This window comes from Pteronotus mesoamericanus, unplaced genomic scaffold, assembly GCF_021234165.1.
Source record: "Pteronotus mesoamericanus isolate MK-2021 breed Mesoamerican mustached bat unplaced genomic scaffold, CSHL_Meso_final contig_657, whole genome shotgun sequence".
Lineage (NCBI taxonomy): Eukaryota > Metazoa > Chordata > Mammalia > Chiroptera > Mormoopidae > Pteronotus > Pteronotus mesoamericanus.
The window spans coordinates 5,424,580-5,445,820 of NW_026555229.1; the positions used below are offsets into that span (position 1 = coordinate 5,424,580).

Sequence of the window (21,241 nt, forward strand, 5' to 3'; positions counted from 1 at the left end):
TGTTGGCAAGAATGTAGAAACACTCAGATATAAAAATGGTACAACCACTGTGGAAAACAGTATGGTGGTTTCTCAAAAACTTAAACACAGAATTACTATTTGATCCAGCACTTCATTTCTGAATATATATACAAAAGAACTGAAAGCAGGGACTCAAACAGCTATTTCTACACCGATGTTCATAGCAACGTTCTTCACAATAGCCAAAAGGTGAGAACAACCTAAATGTCCACTGATGGATGAATAAAAAAAATGTCCTATATACAAAGACAGTCTCTTCAATAAATGGAGTTGGGAAAACTGAACTGGTACATGTGATAAAATGAACTAGACCACTTGCCTATACCACACACAAGAATAAACTAAAAATGGATAAAAGTCTTTAATTAAGTCAAGAAAACATAAAAATCCTAGAAGAAAACATAGGCAAAAATCTCACATATCTCACATAGCAATATTTCTGTAGATATATCTCCTAGGGCAAGGAAAACAAAGGAGAAAAGAAACAAATGGGATTGCAGCAAATTAAAAAGCTTCTTCACAGCTAAAGAAACCATCAGCAAGATGAAAAGGAAAGCTACTGTATGGGACACATATTTGCCAATGAAGCATCTGATAGAGTTTAATCTCCAAAATATACAAAAAAACTAATACAACTCAACACCAGGAAGACAAACAATCCAATTAAAAAATGTGTAAAGGACCTGAATACACACTTCTCCAAAGAAGACATACAGATGGCCCATAGACATATGAAAAAATGCTCAACATCACTAATCATCAGAGAAATGCAAATTAAAATCACAATAAGATATCACCTCACACCTGCCAGGATGGCTACCATCAATAAGTCAATGTACAACAAGTTTTGGAGAGGATGTAGAGAAAAGGGAACCCTAGTGCACTGCTGGTGGGAAGGCAAACTGGTGCAACTGATGTGAAAAACAATATGGACTATCCTGAAAAAATTAAAAAAGGAACTCCCCTTTGACCCAGCAATTCCACTTCTGGGAATATATCCTAAGAATCCTGAAACACCAATACAAAAAAATATACGCATCCCTATATTCCTAGCAGTGTTATTTACAATAACAAATATCTGGAAACAGCCTAAGTGCCCATCAGTAGAGGAGTAAATTAAAAGAAACTGTGGTATATTACACAATGGAGTACTATGCAGCAATAAAAAAGAAAAGTCTATCCTTTTGTGACAGCATGGGTGGACCTGGAGAATATTATGCTAAGTGAAATAAGCCAGTCAGTGAAAGACAAATACTACATGATCTCACTTATATGTGGAATCTAAAAAACACGATAAACTAATGAACAAAATAGAAACAGAGGTATAGATACAATGCACACGTTGACAGCTGATGGTGGGCAGGAAGTGGGGACTGGATGAAAGATGGTGAAGGGATTAGCCAAAGAACATTTATGCATGATTCCTGGACACAGACAATGCTATGTGGATTGACTGAGGAAGGGGTGGGGGGGTGCTGGGTGGAGGTGGGCAAAGGGAGAAAAAGTAGGGACCACTGTAACAGCATAAACAATAAAAATGTGCTATAATAAACAATGTAATATTATTCAGTCTTGAAGAGGAATGAAATTCTGGTAGACGCTTCAACATGGTTGAACCTTGAAGACATTACACTAAGTGAAATAAACCAGATACAAAAAGGCAAATTTTTCATGATTCCACTTATATGGGCCACCTAGAAGAGTCAACTACATAGAGATGTACAACAGTGGTTCCTAGGGGGTGGGCGCCAGGAGGAGAAAATTGGTAGTTATTGTTTAATAGGTATAGGATTTCATTTTAAGAAGATGAAAAAGTTCTGGAGATGGATAGTGGTGATGGTTACACAAAATCCAAATGTACTTAATACCATTGAACTGCACACTAAAAATGGTTACAATGATAAATTTACATATATTTTATCACACATAAAAAAGGAGTCCAAATGAACAAGCTTCACAATCAACCTCAGATAAATATGACACCTGTGTATATGATATAAAAGTGCATGGAGCCCTGGCTGGTGTGGCTCAGTGGGCTGGGCATCACCCACAAACCGAAGGTTGCAAGTTTGATTCCCAGTCAGGACATATGCCTGGGTTGCAGGCCAGGTCCCTGGTTGGGGGTGTGTGAGAGGCAACCGATTGATATTTCTCTCACACATTGAAGCTTCTCTCTCTTTCTCCCTTCCCCTTTCTCTAAAAATATATAAAATATATTTAAAAATGCATGCAGTTTATTACAATAGAAAGTGAAGAACCATTCAGTCACACTAAGAGTATTAACTGATTAAAAAGCTTTGCCCTCTGTGAAGTCAATGAGAAGTAACAGAAAAATGTCATATATCTTCTCAACAACTGAAAAAACAAACCAAAAAAACCCCCAAACAACCCGTGTGAGAGAATGGACTTTGTTTAATAAGCAATAATGGATTTACAAGTAGCACCTTGAAATGCCTCAAACAGAGATGGAATGTGTCTAGGGGTTGTCAGAACTCAAAAACTCAACAAATCTCTTGCTAGAAAAAATGGCAGGCTCGGCAGGCAGATCTACCAAAAGAACTGTCTCTTGTCACTACTTACTAGGTGCTATAAATTCCAGTTAATGCCTAGTCATGGTATTTAGGTTTTATTTTAGGAGTCCGTTAGAATCTACTTGGGATTCAATTTCTAATTTTTTCTTTCTACTTAGTTTGCCGCTAACAACTGCAGGGTCCTACTGCATCTCAAAGACAGCTCTTTGGGAAGCTGTGAATACACTTAACATTAAGTGATATTAGCATTAATGTTCATAGTGAAGGGAGAGAAGTGCTCCAACACATGTTGAAGATTAACAAGGCAGTCAAATACTTCTAATCTGATAGTGCTGAGAATAAAATCAAGTGTACCCTAGGCTGTCATGCAGCGCCCTTCAAAGTCAGCAACAACTATTTTGAGAGCAGTTTTGCAAAGGGTCCCAGAATAGTATCACCCTTCCCCCACTCCCCAAGAGAAAAGGAGTGTTAAAAGAAGTAATGAATATACAAAAACTCCACGAGAACAAGGACTACACTTAAAGTTACTTACCACTGATCCCCAATACGCAGCACCATACTTTATATACAGAAGGCCTGTAATTATTTATTGACTAAATAAATCTTTGAAAGCTGTTATCCCTTCCCCATTCTCAAACAGAACTATCTACTATCCCCCTCTGTAGAAACTGCCTCATCTCTGGCTTGAGGACTCTTTTTGAGAGGCACTTTCATCACTTCATTTAACTTTGAAAGAGGTGGAGGAGGGTGAGGACATGTGCTTGCTAATCATCCTCTTCCAGATTGCCTCATGCTCCAGAATGAATTTTTATTATTGGTCTGTGGCTGTACTGCTGTAAAAAGATTTCAGCCTGACCTTCTCAAGCTGCTGGGGGATGAATACTGCACGTGGCTGACAGGGAAAATGTGTCTTTTTTTTTTTTTTAAATAAAGCTTTTATTTAGACTAACCAGAGCTCACTGTGGATGGAAATTCACCTTTTTTTCTCACTGAACAACACAGAAGATGCTTAATCCTTTTGTATAAAAATGGTATAGTAAAATCGATCTGAATTGGTCCATCAGGAAAAAAGTAGCATCTCAAAGCACCTCACAGAGAGCAGTGGTATCAAAGAACAGGACTCATAACTGCTCCATAGGCAGAATAGAAAAAAAGAAAATGAAGCCATTTATAAAGGCAGTTTAAATAAGTGGATGGATTCTCACAGGTGGCCTCACAAAAGAGGACAAATATGTCAAAAGAACAACTGATAGACCAACAGAATCCTATCCATCTGGCTGAGGAAAGAGCTCCTGGTGGGAATACTGAGGAGCTTGTCTGTTAGGAAAAAGACTTGCTTGGTGCCTCACTGGGAGAGCTGAATAGCTTTTAGGAAGACTGGAACACATGGTTGCATCATAGCTGGCTGGCCCTGCTGGCAAGAGACTCATAGAAGGGCTATGCTGATGCACTGGCAAAAAAAAGCAGGGAAGAGCACATGTGGGATTTTAAAAATTAGCTTGGAGTCTATATACCTGGACTCTTACCTCAAGAATACCCTGGCCCTCCAACTTAAGGATAAAGTGGGAATGGCCCTGGCTGGGTGGCTCAAATGGTTGGAGTGTCATTCCATACACCAAAACGTTGCAGGTTCAATCCTGGTCAGGGCACATATGTAGGTTGTGGGTTTGATCCCTGGTTGGGGTGCATACAGGAGGCAACTGACTGATGTTTTTCTCTGACATTGATATTTCTCTTTCTCTCTCCCTCCCCTCCAACCCTTCCTCTCTCCCTCTAAAAAAAAAAAAAAAAAAAAAAGGAAAATCAATAAACATATCCTTGGGTGAGTATTAAAAAAAAAAAAAAAAGAATAAAGTAGAAAGAAAGGGAGATTGTGTAAACAGGATGCCTCATTTTGTGCATTTAAAAATAAGACTCAAGAGTCTCATTCTGAAACATCAAGTTCAAGCCCATGCCATGAGCTAAAGTCCCACCTCTAGTTTTATATAATACAGAGCTGAGCGCAGGCACTTTGGGAGATGGGGAAATCAGGCCAGATCCAAGAAAAACAAACACACACACACTACTATCTGCATCTCCCACTCAGTCCATAGCAAAGAAAAACCTGCTCAGAAATAATTTCTCCAGGCAAACAGAACTCAATTACTAAAGAAAATATGCCCCAATGAGGGCTCGTGCTTTAACAAGTTGAACAGCATCAAATTAAGCTGAACTCCAAGTTTTTCTAATTGGCAGTTTCATCGATTTCTAAGTTTTCATTTCTTACTTTCAAAAATCAAAATGACTCTGCCTAAAATTAAAAAACAGATATGCTTTATCACCCACTCTAAAATAAGAATTCTCCAAATATTCACCTACATATCTTCTATATAATTAAACAAACCTCTCATATGGCACAAAAGTGGAAGCCATTACTATTTAAAGTACTATCAACAGATCCCTTACTAATTCCTCTTAACAGCCTGGCTTTTGCTACTCCCGCTAGAAGCTCCGTCCCAGAATCCCTCTGCTATCAGACAGAGGGCAACTACTTGATCCCAGCCACCAAGTCGGGTCACTCTGGGGAAAGGAGTGACTTACCTGTTCCTCCGACAGTTGGGATATGTGATTCACAGCAGCATAGGACTCAATTTTGGGGTTAAAGTGGTTGATGATGGCTCTGAAACAAAGAATTAACATTAAGATAGCACCAGATGTAAGAAAAGGATAAATGAGTTAAAAACAAGTATTGCGTACTCTCTGATTTAGAGTATGAGAGCATGGGAGTAATTGTCAGACGGTAGCTGTCCTTCTACTGAACGTGGTATCACATGGGGGTGAACTGATAACTCTGAAGTGGGAGAAGTTTAATAATTTATTAGAGACAATAGAATTAAGCATCTCTGCTTTGCAAATGAACTAGAGAAAACCTCACAACCAAACAAAAAACAAAACCAAGCCTCCTTCAAGACGAGAAACAGGACCCAGTAGGCTGTCCACTAGGGGGCCCCTGGTGCGTCAGTCGGAATGAAAGGAGTTCGCTCTGCTCTGATGAGGGAGAACGGGGCACTCAGAAAGCGGAACCTACATGCACACTACATACAGTCTCTGAAGCAGCTGAGTTTTATCAAAGCCTAAAATCAGTCTTCATGTGTTAGGTAATATTTCAAATCAAAATTTTATTTCCAGCCAATGAAACTGAAATCTGAGTGTCATTTTCAAACACTCCCTTTTCCTTCATTCCCTCACAATCAAGGTCACCAAGTGTTACCAAACCAACTAGTTACAAATCTCTAAAATCTGAAGTAAATACATTTCTCTGAAATCAATGTCTTGGAATAGGTCCTTGTCATTTCTTGTCTGGTATAGCAGAAAAAAACACAGGTTTCAGATCAGAGTTTAGTATGAGTCCATATTGATAAAAAAAGAAATGACTAAATGGGAGAAGAAACAAATTTCTCCAACAGAACAATTTCAAATAATATATGTAGATACTCTCCTCTTCAGGAGGTGGGGTTTAGTTCCCATTCCCACTGAGGGTAGCTTAGATTAGTAACTTATTTCCAAAGAACAGAGTAGCAAAAGGGCAAACCAGTAACTTTACAGTTAAAAACCTTGAAGAACACCACCTTAACCAAACGAGGACAGTGATGCCACCAGTGATGGCATGTCCTGTAGCTGTCCAATAACCCCTCCTATGATCTGATGAGAAGGGCACCTCACTTCTGCTGTGTGCTTCCACAAACCCACAACCCTGAATCGTATCCCGGAGGAGAAAGAGGACGTTAATGAATAAACTGGTGAAATAAAACATAAAATATGGAGTTTAGTTAATAGTCATGTATCGATGCCAGTTTCCTTTGGTTCACAGGCCGGTGCTAACCCACTGAGCCACACCAGTCAGGGCTCAATGCCAGTTTCTTAGTGTTGAGGAATGTACCATGGAGATGTAAAAACAGGATAATTAGGTTGAGGGACATATTTTGCAATTTTTTCTGTAATTCTAAAATTATTCCAAGATAAAAAGTTTATTAAAATGTGTGTGTGATAGCACAATAAAAATCAATGTTTTACTCTAACTTACTGATTGTAAAGAATTACAGAGGCTTTAATATAATACAGGTAATAAAAGTATAAACCAGAAACTTCACAAAAACATGAATTGGAATCCTATTTTGACCACTTATTACTCTGAATGATTTTGGGGAAGCTATATGTCTCATCAGAGGGGGAAAAAAATGGGAATAATAATACTTCTCTTAGCACTTAGCACAGTACCTAGGAATAGTACATTGTAGGCGTACAATAAATGTTTGTTTAAAGAATGACTAAATCTTAGAGGATTCTTGCAACATTTATATAATAAAGCAACGTCAAACACCTAGCATAATTTCTGGCACACAGCTGGTGCTCAATAAATATTCAATGAATGAATAAATTAAATACGACAGAAACAGGTCAGGAGCCCCACCTATGCTTTATGCTGCAGAGCATATATGCTAATATTGTTTGGCGGTGGGTATGACAGATTTGCCACTCTGGGAATTTATATCTGGTTTTTCTTGGGGTGGAGGGGGATATATATTTGGAATGAAGATAAAATCATCCTCCAACCTTCTCTATGACATTCTCGTCTCAGAGCTTCGGATCTCAGCAGAGATCAAGGTCTTCAACCACATAAGCTGAGGGACTTTTAGAAACCTGAGAAATGTGGAACAGTCTAAATCCAGTTAGTAATCTCTAACTCAGTACCCACAAAGGGCATAGAGCATATGTCTCTGCTTTACTTTTCTTCCTGGAGATGCCAGGTTCAGGGCATTAGGCCTAGGAGGTAAGAAAAATAGCCTGACACTGGCTGTTCTCCCTTCAGGCTCTTTAGCAAGGCATTTGAGAGAGGGCTTGGGAGCTTCATACTGTTGAAATAGAAACATATCCTAAGATAGCAAAGAGATGACAAAACACTGAAACGAGGTTAAGTCAACCCACACTGAGTGACACATGCCTCTGCAATGACTAAAATACTTAGTTTCTCCTTCCCCAGGAAGTTTGGAGACTACTAGGGCTCACCTAAGTTATGATTTCATGCTGCCCCTAGACTGGGACTTATGTCTGACTAGTTTTCAGTGGAAGAAAGATGATGTACCAGATTTATGAATGAGGTAAGAGTCTCTCTCTCTCTCTTTTTTTTTTAGCTTTCCTTCCCACAGATGTCACCTCCAAAAGGATTTACTACCATCTCTCCTGAACATTGGGGGCAGAAGTGGCAAGGGGTGGGGGAAGCTTCTCCTGAAAGATTCTAACAGTAGCTCCGATTGTAAAGACTTACAGAACCATTTAATCTAATACAGGTAAAAAAATTTTAAACCAGAAACTCCTCTCATTTTTACTGATCAAAACCTGACAGAGAGCAACTGTCCAGTGCTGAAGTCTAAAATTGAGTGTTCTAGCAAGGAAGAAATAGCAATTTTTTTTAATATGAAAAGATGAATGAGCAGAATATGAGTTTAAGTCCCTCCTACCCATTTTATCCAAACCCTGCCCCTACAAAAAGGGTAAGTTCAGAGAAGGTGAGTATTAGAAGCAGGACCAAAGTTCCTTGTTTCTGAGTAGCCTGGTACAAGATAAACTTCAGAAAAGGTAGCTGAAGAGACCAGAAAGGAGCCTCACATGAGCAGAGGGCTAGGGTAGGCTATATCAGGGCACCCCCATTAAATTCCTATTGAATTGTTATGAATACTGTATTTTGCGACGTATCATGCACGCCTACATTTTTGGCTCAAATTTTGAGGAAAAATAATCTTTTGTTTTAATTTTATAATTCAATTATTTATTTGTTTATATTTACTTGGCTTCTTTTGGATTATAAAGGAATTTTAGCATTTATTTTTTAACATATTATGGTACAAGGAATTTTATGTAACAAATAATTACAAAACATAAGGACAGATACAAGGTATTTCAGGTACTACCCATGTATAATGCACATCCTTATTTTTCCCTCAAAAATTTGGGCAAATATGTGCACATTATACATGATGAAATTCGTTATTTGTTCCTCAGCCCCCAATTCATATGTTGAAGCCATAATCTCCAGTGAGATTGTATTTGCAGAGAGGGCCTTTACTGAAGTAATTAAGATTAAATGAGGTCATAAGGGCTGGGCACTGATCCAACATAATTAGTGTCCTTATAAGAAGAGATAACAGAGAGATTACTTGATCCCTCTGTCTACGATGTAAAGACACAGCCAAAAGGTGGCTGGCTGTCTGTAAGTTAGGAAGATTCCTCACCAGAAACTGACCCTGCTGAACTTTGATCTAAGATTTCTAGCCTCCAGAAGTGTAAAAAACTGTATTTGTTTTTGAAGCTGCCTAGCCTATCGTATTTTCTTATGGCAGCTGAGAAAACTAATACATGGATGTTCTGCTCTCCACAGGGACCCCGGCATCGAGGTAACACAGACCACAGGCCACAGTCATTCTTTATTTAGCAAAGTAGTAAAATGGATAAAGTTAGCTTCTCATTACACAGGTGGCCTTCTCTTTTTGTACCCTTTACCTTGCTGATTATTGTTTCCTTCTTTTCTAGAAGAGGATCATTCTGAGTTTCCTATCTTACAAAGTACCAACCACAAATGCCACAAATGTAGCAACATGGGTTACCAGCTTTCAGACAGATTGGACTTGGCCTTTTAGCCTTTACTAAAGTGAGGAACACAGACTTTAGTAAAGAAAGATTTTGCAGTTTTTTCATGGCCAGTGCCATAAAGAAGACCGTGCGCGCGCGCGCGCTCTCTCTCTCTCTCTCTCTCTCTCTCAACAGAGACAATGTTCAGAAAGGATAGCAGCGTAGCCAATACCATACATGGCAAAGAAAGAGTGCCCCAGCAGGTACTCTATACCCATTAGCAGTCAATCCTCATTCCTCCTCTAACCCTCCTCTCAGCCCCAAGCAACCACTAGTCTACTTTCTCTATATGTAATAATTTATTGGGTTGGCTAAAAAGTCCGTTTAGTTTTTTCCATAAGACACATTTTTCATTTTCACCAATAACTTTATTGATTAGGATATTTTGTATATGTTGGCTACTCTGCTATTGGCTTCTAGTGGGCAGAGACCAGGGATGCTGTTTAACATCTTCCAGTGCATAAGACAGCCCAACAGCAAACAATTACTTGGCCAAAATGTCAATAGTACTAAGAAACTTCGCAAATCACTTTTCACACATTTAATCAGTCACAGAACCTTCTCCATATGCTGCCCAAATATTTTTTTGCATTTCAGTTGCATTTTTACCTTTCTTTAAATAATAAAGCATAACACGCCAAATATGTTGCATATCTTCTTCCATCTTCAATAGTAAAATGGCTGCACAAAAATTTACCAATTTTGACAAGTTTTTTTTTTAATGCATGCTGATATGACAGCTGTCACAATAACTAAACGGTTTCAAATGAAGTTAAAGATAACTAAGCACTGCTAGAGCCATCATACGGAAAAAACTAGTTTCTGGCCAACCCAGTACCTATTTTGGACCTGTCCTATAAATGAAATCATACAATAATATGTGGCTTCTTTCTCTTAATATTCTTAAGGTTCATCCATGTTATAACATTTATCAGCACTTTATTCCTTTTTAGGACTAAATAATATTCTAGTATAGCTATACCACATTTTGTTTATCCTTTCTTCAGTTTATATATCCTTCAGTTATCCATTTATGGACATGTGGGTTGTTTCTACTTTTTGGCTATTATGGATAATGCGCCTATGGATATTTGTGTACAAGTTTTTTGGTAAACAATATTTTCATTCTTTTGGCTATAGACCTAGGAGTAGAATTTCTGAGTCTTATGATGATTCTTTAGGTTCACAGGCCAGCACTCAATCCACTGACCCACACCAGCCAGGGCTTGGTGATTCTTTGTATTAACATTTGAGAACAGCCAAATCATTTTCCAAAGTAGCCATACCATTTTACAATCCCACCAGCAATGTATGAGAATTCTAATTTCTCCGTGTCCTTGCCAACACTTGTTACTGTCTTTTTGATTATTGCTATCCGAGTGGGTGTGAAGTGGTATCACATTGGGGTTCTTTATCAGATATATGATATGCAAATATTGTCTTCCATTCTGTGGGTTTCCTTTTCACTTTCTTGATGGTACCGTTTGCATCACAAAATTTTTCTAACTTGGCCTACTTTTTTTCTTTGTCACTTTGTGCTTTTGGTATCTTATCCAAGAATCATTGCCTATTCCAGGGTTGTGACTATAAAATAAAACAATGATTGTACATGTTAAATGGGTGAATTATAATATGAATAAAGTTTTTAAAAAAAAGATTAATATTAAGGTCTCTGCCTCCAGCAGTTCTTGAGAAAGCTGCCTTCCCCAGAAACGAATTCCACTAGAATTCGCAGATCCCAGGGTGTTTCACTTACCAAGGTAACTTTCCTAGAGCTTGCATTGGTTAGCAATGCTGGTGGCAGCGGGAAAAGCAGCTCATAACAGATAAGAGTTTGAGGAGCTGCTGGAAAAGCCTCTGTGGTGCAGTGCCACAGAGATGGCAGAGATATGAGACAGACTGGTAGCAGAAGCCATGTGTACAGGGAGGACCAGCCCTGCCTGGAGAGAAGAACAGTTCAACTTCTGGTCATACCCATCATATCATTAGATTAAAAGGTCTGCATTTGGCAAATGATGTCAACTTTTGGCTGTTGAACAAAGAACTCCTTGGAATCAAACATTGGGGGTAGACTGGTGGAGGAGAAGGAAGGTTTCCATATTTTTAACACCCTTGACCATTTCTTTTAAAAAGAAATGGCTGGAACTGCCCACATTATTCAGAGAAAGCCATCCATCCAGGACTATGAAGACAGTTTAAAGAAATAAGGTCCAAGGAAAGGGAAAGAAGTGTGGAGGTAGCACTTGGTGGAAAAAGGGAATATAATTTCTAACCAATCTTCTAGCTTTCCTCAAATTGGAACATTTTCCTCAAACTGAAACTAAATGTTCCATGAAAGCATGGATCAAATTTATTTTGCTCACCAATATATTTCCAGGCCTTTAGCAAAATGCCTGGCACACTGAGCGATTCGATTTTAAAAACCAAATGAATAAATAATAAATGAAATCCTAAGGTTTCTCACTACAAGCAAGGAGGTCTGTGATCTCCAGCTAGTCTCCAAAAATGTGAAAGTAACAGTAAAAATGTTTTATCCCCACCCTACGTGAAAAGATAGCTCAGACATGAACAGCTGTCCTCCAAAGAAGGAACTAAAGTTATCACCAAAGACAGTAGTAAAACTTTCTCATCTTCTTAAGTCATATCAGGAGGTCAGAGAAAAGCTTTCTGGGATTTCCTATTAAAGTAAACTAGTATCGTCTAAAAAATAAGCCTAAGTTTTTATTTGTTTATTTGGGGGTGGAATGTGGGAGAGCAATAGGGAAGTGTGCTATACTCTGGTACTTGGTCTCCTAGAGCTACTGAATTAGCCCATAGTAGAAAGGAAAAAGGAAAAGACAAAGTCACAGTCAAGGGAAATTATGAAAGCTAGCCACAGTGAGGGATGGCCCTGCACCCAAAGCTCCTTTAAGGGCATGTATCTGGGCCACCCTCCAAGCAACTGTCAATTCCTGACTGCTAAAGGCAGGAGTCACTTATACAAACTGAAGCAAAATGAAGTGGACAGATGGAATGGCAAGGATGAACTGGGGATTTCTTGGTCCATTTTTAACTTATTTTTCTCTGACTCATGATTCTGCAAAGAACTTTTCTTTTCCCTAGTGCTGGGTGGATAATGGCTGAGACACAGAGTTAATGCCCATCTTACCCAAGAAGTGCATGGAAATGTTACCTTAACAGTGTAGGCAATGTAGCTTAAGAGAAAATGTGGATTCTTCTTCATATCCAATATGAATCTAAAGCAAGCCCTCCAAAGATGTAATTTCTCACAATACCAGCCATCTCACACAGATGGGGTGGGAGGCATCTAAGGTCTTTTATGAAACGGTAATAGTTTCACCTAGGAACCCGGACCATGGTGATTGTTTCTTGAGTGAGCTATCTGACGGAAGTAAGCTGTCTCTGAAAGCTGCTATGTAAATCTTTCATGCAGGCCCTGGCTGGGTAGCTCAGTTGGTTAGAGCACGGTCCCAATGTGTTAAGGTTGCAGATTCGATTCCCACCAGGGCACATAACAAGACTTAACCAAAGAATCCATAAGTAAATGAACAACAAATTGATGTTTCTCTCCCCCCAATACTTCCTCTCTAAAATTAATAAACTTTAAAAGATATTTAAAGATAAACAAGCAAAAGCTGTTTACAGAAAAAGTTTCTGTAGCTCTTATTCCAAAGGAGGAAACATAACTGGTATACTTAACATGGTGCATACTGGAAAGATTCCTAAAAGTTTCATCCTAAAATTATTCCTATAAGACTACTAGATTTACATTAAAGAGAGTATAGGTTAACATCCGAAGTCTGATAAAAATAAATCTGGATCTCAAGCCTCAAACTCATAAGAGCTATAGTCCTGTATTTTTAAATACTAAACATGTTCAACTAGATGTCATGCCTTTGTTTACATGGTTTTCCTCATATAGAGCACTTTTTTTTTCACCACTAAAAAGCCTATGTCTTATTTTTCCTTGACGACCCAGTTAAAATACCATTGCTTCCCTGAACAACATGGTATACATAATGTAAAAAGCAAGGCTTTAGAGACAGTAAACCTGAGTTAAAATCTTGATTACTGCACTTTTAGGCTGTGTGTTCATGAGCAAGAGATCAACCTGAGTACTAGTTTCTTCATCTGTTCGGATTTCCATTCCAAAGCGTTCCTCTGTGTTTTCCTATATTTATACCATCTAAGGTGACCTAAAGGGGACCTTCCCCTTCCTCCCCACAAGCAGCTTTCCTTTTCCTAGACCCAAAAGAGCAGTCCAGTGTCTCAGATATCTGGGATTAAAGACAAGAAAGCCATCACATTTATAATTGCTTCTACCTGGGAAACCTTCAAATATACATGTAAAAGACTGACTTTCAAGAAGGGATGAAGGCAGGACTAAGTGATATGTGGCAGTGTTTGAAATGGTTCATCTGAGGTTCAGTTATTTAATTTCAAACTAACATTTCTTTTCATCTTCAGAATTGCCTCACATACTTCCATTTCATGCAGTAATAAGTTTCCTTCGTCATGGAGTCTACGCATCTTCAGCCCATCCAATTCAACAACAACAAAAAAAGCAATTTCCCTTGATGCCTGTTAACAGCAGTGCATTACAAGCCTCAGAGACTCTGCTAATTAACATTAAACAAAATAAAACCTCAAATAAGAATTACCTTCTAACCTTTTCACTTTGAAACTATCTAGTCAAAACTTCAGTGACTGACCTGTTAGGGTTATTCCTCTAACTTATCCCCTATGTACCAGGTCTTAACCCTTTTATGCCAATTACTCCCTTCCTTATACTGCTGTTCCTGTGGCCATGATTATCTTTAGGAACAGAGACACAAAAATAGAGCCCTACTATAGAAGCCATTTGACAACCATCAGGAAGAATGAGCTACTGGCCAGTATATCCAGTTGCTTGCTTTACCCAATGATTTAACTATGTAAATTGGCCCAGTTACTAAAGAGAACTTGATTTATTTGTGAACACAGAAATACTGCTTGAAAGGAGTAAAACAGAGAATGGATATCACTGATTGCACCATAGTAATCCTCCAATTTTTAACCTGGGGAATGATGTGAGTCAGCATTTCTCTCAATTTCTAGGAGAGAAACACGCCGCACCAGGTAAATTATTCACCTTACTGGATGACATTTTCATCCAGGCTCTGCATTGGACAAATATGAACACTCAGAATTCTTTAACTGAAGGGAAACAGGAAAGAGTTAATGTATGTGGAATCTACATGCACACAGCCTGAGGGGTAGTCACCTCATTTTCCGAAGCTGTGTGCATGACTATGCATTTTGGCAGTTTGAGCTTTCTACTTTGATGCATGACTTTGTCCAATGTAGGTTTCCACCTCATCACCTGCTGGAAATTGGGCAATTGGTTATAGCTACTTTGCTTGAAAAATGAGCTAATTTCTAGTTACTGTGGCCCCAAACCGTAGATTTAAGCCAAGAAAGATGCCATGAGCTTTACACTTTGGCTAAATTATCTCCTCTAGCACTGCCAAAGAGAAGAATGGAATTCCTTCCTGTTTTAGATACCAACCTGATATTTTTTCACAGTTTATACAATCACAATGAATGTAAATGGAGAAGAATGAACCATAAGAGTTGAAGGAACCACAAAAGTCAAATGGACTACCTACCTTTCCATAAAAGACATCACTTAATCTATTCCCCTTAGAAATGTCCACTTTTTATTAAAACTTTCTCTAAATAAATGAACAGAGACTCCAAAAGTTTCCTAGGAATAAAAAACCTACAAGATTAGCCTATATCCATGTTCAGATCCCATTACTCTACGCTTCAGCTCCCCCTACCCTGTCTCTAGTGGCAGGCCAGGAGTTGGTGGCAGAGCTCCCGGGAGTGCAGAAGGCAAACCTCTGACAGCCTGTGCAATTAGTTTGGCCCTGGATTTCCTATCTCTAGAAGCAAGGCCTCTCTAAACTCTCAGAAGTTTCTAGTGAATACAAAAGAACAAAATGGGCCGTGTGAATATGTCTATTAATAGATTTCCTGCCCCACTTCAGGATACAAAAAAAAAATCCTAGCACATACTTGGGAGGACTTCTCAGGCAGTAGAGATAAACTCAAAACCCCAAGAAGTGATCTAATTTTAATTAATGGTGAACATTTCAAAAGCTTTTTAAAAACTGGCGTGAGCCAAAAACCTGAAATATGTTAACTAAATCTCATTCCCATGAGCCCAATTAATCAATTTATTATAAGACATTTAACTTTGAGTAAGAGGACAAAAAAAATCAGCAACTGGTTAACTTAGGCTTCTTTTCCTTTCACTTCAAAATTAGAGGGGAATTATTTTAGTGGATCATATGCTGGGCTGGAGAGAGAGGGAAATTTTCTGTGGATCCCATACAAGTTAGAGAAAAAAGGTAAACAGATCCCAAACTAATTAGAAGAGCTGTGCATACACCTCAGCGGTGGCGAGGGAGGACTGGGGATCTCATGTGGACAGAGGAAAAAGGCTGTCAATATTCTGAGTGGTACAGTGTGGGCCATATGGACACCATACTAGACTGGAGTAGTCCTGATGTTCATGCACAGGAGAGAGGGGATGGTAGACATATGGATCACATACCAGTTTTCAAGTCCTCCAAGTAAAGAATGAAATTAAAAGACATGGAAAGAGGTTTATACTCCATCCCAGGGGTACCTTTTGGAACTCCTCAGGAAAAGCAATCAGTGAGTCTGCCAAAGTAATTAAGCAAGCAAACATTTACCATAAAGCCCACATCAGTTAAGTGAACAGAGATGAATCTTATTACAGTGCACTGTCAGCTCTGAGCCTGCAGTCCTAAGCACTGAGAGGTGGCGTTACTCGGCCCTGCCTGCTTACTCATCCTCTGTGACAGAGACCTTCACCCTTCGTGTCAGCTCTAAAAAAGCAGGATGCTTTCACCTGCTCCGGCAGTGACTGATGTTGTCTTCAGAGAGGCCCTAGCACCAGTGGCTTCCTATAAGAAGCCTGAGTATAAATAGTAGTGGGGGAAGAGATGTGGCTGGCTAGAGAAAGGATCCTGGAGAGGTAGAGGTACGACAAAAAGCAAGGAAACTGGGTAACAGTTCAATTAGTAAAGTAAGGAAACTGGGATAGGTTAGTATAACAAGAAGTAAATGAAGAATAGATAAGCTGCTCAAAGTATTGAATCATTCTGCTTAGGTGAAGTGGATAGTTATCTTTCTCAGTGATTAGGGAAAAGCTTAAAACTTCATTGCAATATACTTTCTCCACAGGGGGAAAAATACTACTGAGGCATGTTGTTTTTCCAATGTTAATGGCAACCTCAATATCAGCTTATTAATAAGTTAGCTCCAAAGCTAAAGGGTCAGATTTTCTTAACAACCCAATCAGTATCTATTATTGAATAAAATGCACTGTTTGCTAGTGAAACGGGTATTTATCAATTATCCTAAGATTTACAGCTGGCACCTTGCACAACTTTTGGCTCTATTTCTTTCTGAAAATAATCATGAGACAAAATGAAAGCCTCAACCTGGCCCTGGCTGGTGTGGCTCAGTGGACTGTGTGCTGGCCTGCGAACCAAAAGGTTGCTGGTTCAATTCCCTGTCAGGGCACATGCCTGGGTTGTAGGCCAGGTTCCCAGTAGGGGGTGCGTGAGACGCACCCACACATTGATGTTTCTCTCCCTTCTCCCTTCCTTCCTCTCTCATTAATAATAAATAAATAAAATCTTAAAAAAACAAAATGAAAGCCCCAAATTGATGAAATGGCAGCCTACCAAGTCAGAATCCTTAAAAGAGGAAGACAGTAGGAATGCCTGTGGAGACAAATTAAACAATCATATATCATTTTAAAAACTCATCAGAGGCCATGTGTCTATCACTTGTAGGAATAGATAAGAGTAGACAGGAAAGTAGGTAAGGCCCCTATGTTCAGAAACCAATAAATCTCTAACTCAGAGAGAGAAGATCTTAAAGACATTGCTGGGAGACAGACATGATCAGCCAATTAAAGAAATGACATGGAATGGGCTTGTGACTGAAATTGATGGAGGTCTCATAGCACATGCATGTGCAGGGGCACTCATACATTTGAGCTTCTCTCTAGGCCTAGAACAAGAGCAAAGAACTGTGGCAGAAAATAATTTACCACCACAATTTCGACCACAGTATTTTGTTTGCAACAGGGCCTGCAGTTTCCTTACTTTCAAAGGCAGTGGGAGGTGGAAGAAGGTGGGGAAACTAGATGACTACTATTCAGAACCAAGCAGTGCTGCCCAGGAGAGGCCTTAATGGGAGGATAAATTTGGGGCCTGATTCTTTGACAGCACCTCCAGTGATAGCTAGTAAAGCAGGGGGTGAGAGCCAGCTCCAAACATTCATCATAATAGTGCAACAAGATGGAAGTCTTTGGGGGAAAGTCTATGAAATTCTGGAGTAAAAAAAAAATGAAAAGCCTATGTGTGGGGTAAGGTGGTTGGCTCTGCCAGAGGATCTCTATGGGAGGCCTGGGTATAATTGTTTTATGTTCATGAAGAAGTTATTAGCTTAAAAAACAAACAAACAAAAAAAAGTTATTAGCTGTTTTCTCTCCAATATACCAGGAATAGTGGTAAGTTTTTCCCTTCCTGAAAAGGTGACACTGCCAAAAGGAGAAATTTAGTCTTAAAGTGATTACAGAACTTTATCCTATATGCACTATTTTAGAAAGACAGAACTTCTGTATCTTCTCCTCCCTTATTCTGCAAATTGATTGATTTCTCATGTAATGAAGGAATACCCTGTCCCTAGATGAGAGTTTTATGGTTTCTGATGCTAAGGGTTTGCTAGTATAGCCACTGACTCTTGATAGTTCAGTTTGTTTGACAAACATCTGAATACCTACTATGTGCAGGTACTATGCTATGAAATGGGGGAAGCAAACGAAATTTGATCTGAAATAGCAAGGAATATATAGATCAGTAGAAAAGACAATACTATAGACAGATAATTTTATTACGATGTGCTAAGTGCTGGACAAAGAACAGACAAGTGGTATCATGGAAGCACAAAGGGGGCGCAGTATTTTGTCCAAGCTGGGGGCTTAGGAAAGGCATCCTAAAGGATATGGTGCTTGAATAAAGTCTTGAAATATGAGTTAATTTAATTAGGTCATGAAAGGTGAGTATACTCTGGCACATATTCTTATAGGGATGGAGACTAATAACCAATTTTTACTAAATCAGACTACAGAAAGCTTACTAGTTAAATTAGGTTCATCCACTCAAAAACCAACCCGCCAAATTTTTCCAGTAAACCAATGAGAAAAGTTATAGTTTCCTTTCCCACTGTCTTGTTTTAATACTTTTCCAGCTAGGGAGTAGCAGGGTACCTCTGTGAAAGCCACAGACTGCTGAGGTCCTATTTGTTCAGTACTGACTCAAAGATGCTCATGGATATAGGCTATGGCAGGTTCTGTACCTCCTCTCACCTAAAATTAAATGTAAACATAAAGCAGTTATCTAAGCTGAAGGCAGGCCTCTAGTCTCATATGGGAATGAATGGATCTCAGCTGTGCTGTGCCCGCCCTCTGCAGTGTGTCAGTATCCAGCTGGCGATGCAGCTGCTTCACTTAAAGCCATACTGAAGCCTCTAGTCTCTGATCTCCACCAAACCACACTGAACAGAATAAATGGCTCTGCTTTGCAGCTGCCTGTTAATTATAACAGTTTCCTTGGTTCTCTTTTGGCTTCTAAGATAATAATGTACATTTGGGAAGGCCGTCAGTAAGAAATACATGAGAGGAACTTTAACCTCATAAACAGCCTGAAAAAAGACCTCACTGCCAAAAGCAGTAAGGCATATATATAAACATCTAAACAATAGCATGTGAAATAGCATCAGAACACACATTCCTTCAGCAGGGCCTCTAGCTTACAGAAATGACAGCAACCCATCACTCAGCCAATGAGAGGTTTTTTTTAAGGCATCCTTATAAAATCATCTTTAAAGTTCAGTAGATCTGCAAGATAAAAATAGCATTAATTACCTTGACTTGTTACTTTAAAAAGGAGGAAAAACAATGCATAATATTATCAATAATTCACTTAAAAGTGGCTTTAGTTGTCTCAAAGCCCCATTTCAGATAATGAAAACCTTTTGGCTGTCCTCTTGTTGCCTTAGAAGGAATTAGAAGTCAGTAAATTCTATTGTGTCAGGATAAACAATTCAGCTCATTGAGTAAGGGGGCTCTTTTGATTATTCCAAAGCATACTTCCTGGCTATACTAAATTAATTCAGGAGCTGCCAAGACTGTATTTCCTGTTGTCTATTAAGATCTGAAACAGTCTTTTATAATGGGGCTCCACAGACACATTAGAGAGCACAATCAGAAGGGGAACCCTACAAGCACTTAGGCATCTCAATATCTACCTCCTTAGCTTAAGCCCTCAGATCAGTTAATGATTCTGGAAGACAGTGGTTGTGATTTAGGTTAAGGCCTTGGAAGATGACACCATTCATTCCAGCCATCCACTCCTTCTTTTATTGTACTATATTACACTGTGCTAGGGCCTTAATAATAGAAGTAAAAAAATAACAACAACATGGTTGCTCTCCTTAGGAGCTCACCATCTAGTGATGGACAGACAAATAAATGAGCATACCACAATGTGACAAGTGCTTTAGGAGAGAAATGTATGAAGTTCTGTGGTAATACAGGTGGGGATCATTCTGCTTCAAAGAATCCAGAAAGCTTTCAAGGAAGGTGACATCTGAGCAAGATTTTGAAGCAAAAACGGAATTTTGCTAGGTAAAAAGAGGAAGGAGAAGACATTCTAGGTAAAATATGTGCAGAGGTATGACATTTGAGACTCTGTGGCCAACTCTAATTTAGCTAGATCTTAACGCAGGTGGGAGAGTGATAGTAAATAAAGCTAGTTATGAAGGTAGGCTGAGGTAAAGGTGTCATTTGAAGTTTGGACACTCGTTTGGGGAACTGGATATTTGGGTCTCTGAAAAGGGCCAATGGGTGGGCTATAACTCTGCTTGTGCTTCTCACGATTTGTCCTGTTTTCATCTTTCCAGCATGAGCTCTGGAAGCCTAGCTGGGGGCAGTGCCCGTTCACAGAGATTCACTGCTAACCTTGGACTGAAAGTCTGAGGTTACTCCTGTTGGAGGAGTGTTGCTGAGGTGGCTGGGATGCCTAGGCAATGGTTCCTGCCACTTCAGGTTGTGACAAGAAGAGCCATGGTCCCTTCTCTCTGGCGGCTATGGGTTTTGCTGACACAAAGGATGCCCTTTATCTGATGTTGGCCAGATCCTAAGAACTTACATCTTTCTCCCATTAGCCAGTGTAAGCAGCTGTCAACTTATTAGAGAAAAAAAAAAATGTCTAAATATGTAGGGGCTCTGAAATAATCAATTAGCTTTCACTTCTTTATTTTGTCTTAAACAAGTATTTGGTTTTATCAAAAAGATTCCTATAAAATATATTAAAGCAAATAAAGTAGAAAAAAAAGAAGTTTGGACAATTACCCTATCCCTATCAATGATGGGGAATCACACAAGATTTAAAACCTGGTGATTTTCTGAATGAAATATTTCAGACATAGAAAAAGATTTAGAAAAGATTATATTGAATGTTTGTATACTTAATATCTAACTTAAGAAAGCATGACAAGTACCTTTTAAGCCCTCCACATATCTCTTTTTGATTGCATATGTCCCTTTCTTCCCAGAAGCAGATATTCTCTTGATTTTGGTATTTATCATTCCTGTATACAGCTTTATTCTTTTTACTAAATAATGTATTATTATTTTTATGTTTTTAAACTTTTTGTGCATATTATCTTACATTCTGCAACTTACTTTTTATTCAATATTATATTTGTGAGATTTTTCTTGATTTTTGTAATCCAACTTCAGTGTTGTATAATATTCCATTGTATAAAAATAAAAATATACCAAAGTCCATTATGTTGACTGCAGGTGGTTTCCCATTTTCTTGGTATTAAAGACAATATTGAATAAATGTTCTTATTTATATATCCTTGTATTC

At 38.8% G+C, this 21,241-nt stretch overlaps 1 protein-coding gene across 2 annotated transcripts in view; it reads right to left on the reverse strand.

Moving 5' to 3' along the window:
* ARMH3 (armadillo like helical domain containing 3) overlaps positions 1-21,241 on the reverse strand; it is a 174,351-nt gene that overhangs the window by 27,713 nt on the left and 125,397 nt on the right. For both annotated transcript variants that reach the window (XM_054581406.1, XM_054581404.1), the window contains exon 24: positions 5,133-5,211. In XM_054581406.1, coding sequence (XP_054437381.1) covers positions 5,133-5,211 — 79 coding nt within the window. The remainder of the gene's footprint in view (positions 1-5,132; positions 5,212-21,241) is intronic.